This window comes from Diadema setosum, chromosome 6 (assembly GCF_964275005.1).
Source record: "Diadema setosum chromosome 6, eeDiaSeto1, whole genome shotgun sequence".
NCBI classification, from domain to species: Eukaryota; Metazoa; Echinodermata; class Echinoidea; order Diadematoida; family Diadematidae; genus Diadema; species Diadema setosum.
The window spans coordinates 5,487,251-5,496,010 of NC_092690.1; the positions used below are offsets into that span (position 1 = coordinate 5,487,251).

The 8,760-nt window shown below is 42.2% G+C and overlaps 1 protein-coding gene across 2 annotated transcripts; it reads left to right on the top strand.

Annotated features, from left to right (window-relative positions):
- The first annotated feature begins 748 nt into the window (after positions 1-748).
- LOC140229917 (anaphase-promoting complex subunit 13-like) lies at positions 749-8,525 on the top strand. 2 transcript variants are annotated; one of them, XM_072310115.1, is made up of 2 exons: positions 749-1,044; positions 7,372-8,525. In XM_072310115.1, the coding sequence occupies exons 1-2, from the start codon at positions 837-839 to the stop codon at positions 7,620-7,622; spliced, it is 459 nt and encodes a 152-aa protein (XP_072166216.1). In that variant the 5' UTR covers positions 749-836; the 3' UTR covers positions 7,623-8,525. The 2 variants fall into 2 exon arrangements, with proteins under 2 accessions (XP_072166216.1, XP_072166217.1); XM_072310116.1 differs by lacking the exon at positions 749-1,044 and adding an exon at positions 5,741-5,762 and having other exon boundaries at positions 7,372-8,523.
- The last annotated feature ends 235 nt before the right edge of the window (positions 8,526-8,760 follow it).

The window sequence follows — 8,760 nt, forward strand, 5'->3', positions numbered from 1 at the left end:
GCTGACACATCACAATGTTCTTCAAGCTCAGTCAACGTAGATTGTGATTATTCTCCTCTAGATCGACATTGACTTTCTTACCAGCGAGCCACTTGAAAAAGGAGGGGAACATCTTCCTAAACGCCTTCCGGAAGAAAGGATTTTTAGTGCTGTAGATCAAGGGGTTCGCTGCTGAACTGATGTTCAGGAAGAAAAAGCTGATGTCGTTTGTGAGTACGAAAGCAAGACGACTTACGTCAAAGAAATATTCGACGGTGAACCAAACGCATGTTGGAAATAAGCTGACGCAAAAGATGATCACCAGGAGTAGGATAGCGCGTATTGCTTTCACCTCTTGCTTGATCTTTGGTCCCGGAGGAGGGATGCCCATGGGCGGGCGAGGAGCCGCCATCTTGATGCGCCGCCATCTTGATGCGCCGCGCCTGGGATTTGGCGATGGAGAGAATCCGGAGGTTGCTGGCGATGACGACGAGGCTAAACACGACGATGAAAGCGCTTGTGAAGAGGCGGTGAACTTTTCTTGACGACCTCCTGTTCGGCTCTGCGGCGCAATACTCAACAACGGATTGGTCCTCGCTGGCGCCATAAGCAAACATGAAACCATACGTCAAACAACCCACCCACATCCAAACAATTACATTGACCACCCGTCTGGTTGTAACCATGGAGACGTATCGCAGAGGTCGAGTTATAGCGACATATCTATGTTCACCAGTACGATGACCCCAGAAGATACCCCGGTGAAGACGTAGGGCCACATTGTGAAATATACTACCGTTGCCTGAGTGCACGTAGCGTGACTTATTCGAACAAGTCTTCTGAAGACTTCTACAGGTATGGCAACCAGACCAGTCAGGAAATCTGCGATGGAAAGACAAGCTATGAGGAGGTTGCCTGGTTCCCTCAGCGTCGGTTCCCTCCGTATGGCGTTCATGACTAGAGCGTTACCGATCACAATGACGATGGCGAGAGGTGTGAAAGCGACAGTCATCAGTGACCGATGGAGGGGAGTTCCTATTAGGGTGGAATCTACGTGCTCATCAGGTAAGCTTGTGGCGTTAAATTCCATACTGTGTTATACTGCCAGTAAACAAAATTACTATTTGCAATCCACGACTCGATTTGTCTCAAGGGTCCTTTGGAGTATGCTGAAAAATATCTGCGCTATTTAGCCCTTATAGAATTTCTGGCTTTTTTTTTGTCTTATCAGATTTCCCGGTTTCTGCTTTTGCCATCCGCTTGCATTTTGCTAATCCAAACTTTTTTTTTTTTTTGTAACAGTTAAGAGTGAAGATGTGATACCAGACATCAAGAACAATCGTTTGGGAAGGTGATTGATAGTCCTATACCTCGTGATTCTTACGCAGCACATACATGTACATCAAGACTTTCTACCAGTGTAGGCCCTACACCCTCTCATGGCAAACAAGAAAGCGAGCAACACATACTCTCAATGGATGTCTTCTTAGGTCCTGGACATCCATCAGTCACAAGATATTGTTGATATTTCGTCTTATCCGATTACCAAAACGGTTCTGAAGAAATGTGGTTTTTTTTTTCAAATTAAGTCACCTAATATCCCGAGTGGAGCAAAACGGAACTGAAGATACTATGTTGCGAACGAAATCTTTCACTGAGATCCGAAGCCACGCGCACTGAAGAAAACCGCCTGCTCATTGATTCTCTGAATATATCAACAGTTTGTTCGCACAGTCGGGGTCAAGAGTATATGTATACCGTATTTTACCATTGTTTGCCGTGATTTTTTTTTCATGGAATAATCTGAGGAAGCCTCTGATGAAGCCAATTAATCAGTTTCTGGTTAACTGTTGTGGTTGTAGTTTAAAAGAAATCATTGTCTCCAAGCGAATGAAGTCAATATCTAACAGATGAAGGGATTCACGGTCAAGGTATCATATACAGTGGTAACGAAAAGAGATTTGATTAGATTGCTGGAATTTTGTGAACCAATCAGAAAGTGCCGCACACCTTTTTGACAAAACACTAAATAATAAATGCATCATTATTTCTTGAACACGTCCCGCATATTATGTCAAGTACAACTCAGAGCGTGACTGCATAGTGTTGTTTGGTTTTGGTGATTTTTTTTAATTATTAAAACGTGTATTTCAGACATGGCGGAAGGGGCTTCAGTATTATGCCGACAGAATGATTCATGCACTGGCACGCCACTTCTGAATGATTGCCTAACCCTCTGAATCATCTGTTCCAGTGGAGGATCCAAAAGGGGGGGGGGGAGGGATGGGCCCATGTCCCCTCTTAATTTAAAAAAAAACAAACAAAAGAGATAAAGAGAAAAACTGGGGGAGGGGGTTCTTGCGCCCCTTTAATTTTGTAAACCTAAGGCGCCTCCTCTTTGTGGACTCGTATCCTGGATCCGCCCCTGTATTCTTATTATTTGGAAATCCCCTCCATTATGGCCGATATAAGTCACAATGTTTAAAAATGTATGTATATAGGTCAAAGTTGTCAGTGATCATTTTGGTGTGAACAGGGAGGTCCTATTTATAGGCGAGCCATTTCTAGCATATTCAGTGTGTTTAATCAATGCAAATTATTACCGTTGCATTACATGACGGCGCCACAGTGGGGGGGGGGGGGGGGGGGGGCTTCAGACTTTGGTGCCACTTCCGGGTCTCATCAGCTGACAATTAAGCAAAAGAAAAATTAGCGCAAAAACAAAGCCCCCCCCCCCCCCCCCCATGCCCCCGTTTCGCCGGCCCCTGCATTAGTGAACAACATATAAGGCGAATTCGAGTAAGAAAAAATGACATACGTTGCAGCACAGAAAAAAAAAAAAAACATTCTTGCATCCGTGTATAATCATTATTATAAAAAAAAACAAACAAACAAAAACAGCGTCGGCTGTGTGTGCCGATAACATGCTTAGTTGAATATAAGAAGAAGAAAAAAAAAATCAGGTCCTGAATTTCGTTTGTATTCAGAGTGTGAGTTGAAAATACACCAATTCTGTTTTGTTAATCAACCTCTCTGAGCTCCCTGTTGTTCATGCATTTTTATTTTTTTTTAATAGCAATGTCATTGTTTTATTTTGTTAAAACTGAGTACATCTTTTCTGGTTCTCAAAAGTGCAAAAATGAGTAATATCAAGTTCATTGTTTCACGGTTGCAATAAAATAATTTGTTTATAATATCAATTATATATCAATATCAATTATCATATACCATGATAAATGCATGATTTCTGTTTATTCTGATAATGCATTTTGGTTTAACACAATATCTTCATCTCTCTTTCATAGTCTATCAATCTTTGTGTGTGTGGAATCTCATCATTTTACTGAATAAGCAACTATAGCAACAATGTTTTATGCCTACATTCATGAGTAGAGTTCCAAGTGAAGAAGAAATACAAAAACGAAAGCCCAGAAGAAGAGAATAAAAAAGTATAAAGAAGAAAAGAAGAAGAAAAGAGAAGAAGAGGAAGAACCAAGAATGAGAAAAAGAGAAAGAAGAAAAAGAAAAAGAAAGAAGGAGTAGAAAGTAGAAGTGATGATTCTTTGCAAAACATCAGTGCCGCGCTCATGAAACGACAGGTGACCATGCAAGACTGGACCCTTTGCAGAGAAGGGGTACACGGAAGGCGCCACTGCACCGACCGGCATCCTCTCTCCGGTCGTCGTCGTCGGTTGAAGCCAAAGCTGAAGAGCGTAGCTATTATCGTCGAGCGCAAGCCGGCCCTGTTAAACCCACAAATGTAAAAACGCCCACAAATGTAAAAACGCCCACAAATGTAAAAATACATCGCCCACAAATGTAGAAAATCGACCACAAATGTAAAAATTTAACATCGCCCACAAATGTAGAAAACGCCCACTAATGTAGAAATGATTTCAAACTTCGCCCACAAATGTAAAAACGACAAGTACTACAGTACGTTGATATAAATAGACTCACTTCTCTAGGATAGCAGTGCACTTCTTGTAAAATAATATGTACATGTACGGAGACAAGTGCGTGTGTGTATAGTAGTGGAGAGTTCGGCGGGGGAGATGTGTGTGCGTGTGTCTGTCTGTGTGTTACCAGGGAGGTGGGAGCCTCCCTGGTGTTACGGTGTGCTGCGTGTCACACCTTTCCGGCGGGCAGCTGCGCCTCCGGGCAAGTTACGCGGGCTTGTTGCGAGTACGAGCAGTACAATTTCTGCGGGTGGACATAAAAGATGTTAAAGAGTTCCGTACTTTCGTTTTACCTGCTAGACGCGTGCCACTTACCTGCTATTTGCATGCCGACCTGCCATGGAGTATCGTTGCATGTACTACTGTGATAACATGCTTGTCTTCGTGTGTGTGTGTGTGTGTGTGTGTGTGTGTATGTTGTTTTCCTGCAAGTTTCTGTTTCTGGGCAGCGGGTGAGGACTGACTTATCTGCAAAGGAATCCCTCTGAAGTAATTTGAAATGGCAGAAAGTCATACAGAATGTCTATATACTCTCAACTATAACCAGCAGAGAGGCAGTAACTGACCCTCAACATGCACGCAGATGACCAGCGACACTGGCAAATCAGACTTGCGTGCGCATCTCCGGGTTTAGTGCGGGCCAACACCACTGCAGGCAGGAGCTCCGGAGGAAAAAATAAAAAAATAAAAAACTCCCCGCAAGTCAACCCTCAGGCTTCCCCAGACACGATGTGACAAGGCCTTAGTTTTAGAGCTGCAGTCCCCGTATGTTGCTCGTGCTAAAAACGGATCGGCTTCGACAGGTCACAGTACACGGAATACATGCAATTAAGTAGCGCGCGTCTAGTAGCAGGTAAGACGCACAAAATAAGGGTCTAATGTTACACAAACGCCCACTTAGTAGAAATACATCAACCACAAATGTAAATTTTTTTTACATTTGTGCTTGATGTTTGAATTTTTTACTACATTAGTGGGCGTTTCTTACATTTGTGGGCGCTGTCGTTTTTACATTTGTGGTTGAAATTTTTTACATTTGTGGGCGGTGTTTTTTACATTTGTAGGCGATTTTTACATTTGTGGGCGATGTATTTTTACATTTGTGGGTGTTTTTACATTTGTGGGCATTTTTACATTTGTGGGTTCAACAAGGAGAGGGGGTGCCGATCGCAAGGTTCCCTTTTTAGCTGCGCGAAGAAAACGGAACGCACGCACTAAAATTGCGCTATTTTAAAACGGAGATTCATAATCAACGAGACGGTCACGACATTCAAAACTGCAGTATTTATGGCATATTTGAGGTAAGGATTAGGCGGATTTGTATTATATTTTTAGAATAAACAAGCTACAGATCCTTAGGGTGTCGATACGTGGTACCCCCAACCCTACCTCGTGTGTATACAGCGTCTTCCACGCCACGGGGCGGCGCGGCAACTACCCAGTACCAGTGTATATGTCATGATTGAAGGTACCACCTCTCGCCGCCCTAAGGATCTCTACTCTAGATCATCTAGCTCGTTCATTTGCAAAGTGTAAAACAAGTTCGTCTATATAGTATAGTCTAGTTTTGCCTCAAATATGGCTAAATACTAATAATATCATATGCCATACAGTTTCGAATCTCGTAACCGTCTTGTTCACTCCGAATCTCTATCGGTGATATAACGCCATTTTAGTGTGTGCAGTTTTCTTCATGCAGCTTAAAAGTGTACAGTGAGATCAGCACCCCCTCCCTCTGGGTAGTAGTTCAGCGCTGCCAGCATTGGAAACTAGTTGAGAGTGAGACTCCCATAAGCCAATGCCATAATTTAGGAGTCAAAATGAGTGAGATCAATAGAAATGCATGCAAATGAAATAAAGTGAGAAAGGACCAAAATGAGTGAGTCTCACTCTCAATGAGTGAGAGTTGGCAGCCCTGAGTAGTTACACATGAATTTCACGGTTATGTATCTTGTCGTTTTCGTAGCTGATGTGTAATTGAACCGCGTTTAACTTAAGTTTGTTACTCCAATGTTGTTGTTGTTTATGAATTTCTTTTTTGTTCTTGTTCATAGCTTGTATGGTGCTTAATCCCACGCATACAGCTGTACCTGTCCGTTCTATACGCTAACACAGCCATGATACGCAGGGTGGGTGCTATATGTGGTGCCCATTATACCATACCACGTCTACTGTATGGGTATGAAAGCACTGTGTGGTTAGTGCTAGGAAATTGCAATGCACTGTATACCAGCAAACACCAAGCTTTCTGGTCATGGCCAGAGCATTCAACGAAAAGAGTAAAAAGGAGAATTTTCGAGGAATTCAAAGTTTATTTGATGGCCAAAAGATTAGTTTTGAATTTTGAAATGGCTGAGTATGTATGTGACCGCGCACCACAAAACAAACAAAAAGTCGCACACACTGATTTTGTGTGGAGACTGAAAATAGGTGAAATGGGTCAACCTAACCCATCTTGTCTTCTTCTACATTATGTTTTATTAGCTATTTGGGAATATAAAATGGACAGGAAAGTGTGTTTTTGAGCAGTTTATCTTGAACTTTTTAGGTAGAATAGTGTGATTACGCCATAACATTGGTGTGTTTTTAGAGTCCCCTTTTCATCTCTTAAAAACCTTGAACACACTCTTCACTTTAAACTCAAATAACTTTTGAAAGGTTTATCTTGCACTTTTTTGGTCGAATACATGTAGTGTGATTAGGTGTGTTTTTAGAGTCCTCTTTTCATTTCTTAAAAACCTTGAACACACTCTTCACTTTAAACTCAAATAACTTTTGAAAGGATGATGTTACTGCTTTGGAAGTTGGCATCAATTATGAACAGAATGTGTTCATACGGCTCTCTCAATTTCAGTTTAATCTGATAATCGCTTCATTGTTGTTACTCTGGTGATTTACATCCTGTTTTTTTTTTTTGTCCGATTCGTTGCACAGCCAGCACGGCTTGGTACAGATTTAGCGCTCAAATAGACACTGCACTTCAGAGCCTCTTTTCTCAGTTCACACTTTTCCTGAGTGTGTGTTTTCTTTCCCATATTTAGATAAGTTAGGAGAGTCTGTTTGATTTGAGTTATATGTACATCATTGTAAAGCTTAAAGTCTGCTCTTTTAGAATATATGCTCTTAACTAAAATTTCATGTCTGGCGACTTTCTGTGCGTTTTGTGATGCAGGGTCACATATAATAGAACAAAGTAAAACCTAGTGGTCCTAATAAAAGGTTGGTCTCAGCTTTTCTTGGGACCTCTTTGTTTTTGGATTTCTCTTTTTTTTCATCTCCTTTGTCATTTTCAGGTGAAATTTGTTTTAACATAAAGAGGGCAGACAAACAGATGAGGGTGACTGCCTTTAATGGTGAGGACAGACTTAGTATGTATGTACAGTGTACTCTAAATTTCTGTCTTTTTTTTTATTTGCTGTAATACAACATGCAGAGATCCAGGAAGACTGCTCATTCGACATCATGGATTCAGAAGTGATGCGGGAAGGCCGTCTGCTCGACATCGTCGACGACCAGTGGCGGACGGACAAGCTGCCCAATGACGACATCGAAATCCCGCAGAACCACATGCCCAGCGAGGCGGAAGGGGCCAAGGAAGAGGGGGAGAAGGATATGGAAGACCGATGGACGGACCTGGCCCTGCACAACCTCAACACTTCGCAGAGTTCAAATCAAGGAAACTGAACCACTCGTGGCACAGTGTGCGGGTCTTTCATCGTGCATCAATTTCCAAGACCTCCCTCTGTGGGAATGATAATTCCTTGAGTTCTTCCGTGCTTGCTCATCATGGATATTCTACTTGAGACATGTAAAAATTTGCAGAAATTGGGGCTGAGACTGAGGGTTAAAAGGACCGATGGACGGACCTGGCCCTGCACAACCTCAACACCTTACAGAGTTCAAATCAAGGAAACTGAACCACACGTGGCGAGGTGTTGGTCTTTCATCGTGCCTCAATATCCATGACCTCCCTCCATGTGGACAATAATTCTGCCGTGCATTGCCTTTGTGGATATTTCACGTGATACATATACACGTATGTGCAGGATTTGGGGACAAGACTGAGGCTTAGAAGATTCAATGGATGGTCCTGTCACTGCACAATGTCATCACTTTGCAAAGATCAAAACTGATCCACATGTGGAGAGGTTTGCCAATCATTCAACGAGCATCAATTTCCATGACCTCCTTCCGTTTGGACAATGATTCCTGAACATCTGCCTTGCTTGAGCATTGCGGATAGTTCTGTTGATGTTTGCTGAATTTTGAGACAAGACATGGGATAATGGATGATGGCAAACGCGAGGCTGACCGCATTGTAAATGTTTTCCTCTTAGTTATCATGCTTTCCTGCAGTGCAAAATATGCAAGCTGTAACCTCAGCTGTTTTTCATGTTTTGTTGTATGACATTCTTTTTTTATATTATTTTCATGTGTATATCTGTCATAATCATGTTGTACACTAAACAGTAAAAACAAAAACAGAAATGAAGAGGTTCGTCTCTCATTTTTAATGAGTGTCTTTTTTCTGTGTAAGTTTGCTCTTGTCGAAACCATTGGTGCTGTCAAAGGTTATGTGCTCTCTGAATGGTTATACAGTGGGAAACTCTATAGGTAAAGAGTTCTCTAAACACATCCAGAAGTTGTATTTACCTGTGACAGTTTTGACAACGGGCTGTCATCTTTCACAAATGATGGCTAATCGGCAACTGATGATACGGCGCCAATCAGCAATCACCCAGGAGTGACATCTTAGTGATAGTGCCATCGTAAATGTTGGTATGCATTGCACCCCCATCCCAGTTCATGTTGTGGGGGCCGG

Excerpts from the sequence above, each read along its gene's own strand:
- LOC140229917 (XM_072310115.1), top strand. The coding sequence starts at position 837 with ATGGCAACCAGACCAGTCAGGAAATCTGCGATGGAAAGACAAGCTATG. Across the intron at positions 1,045-7,371 it reads GGAATCTACGTGCTCATCAG|AGATCCAGGAAGACTGCTCA; the intron begins GTAAGCTTGTGG and ends TACAACATGCAG.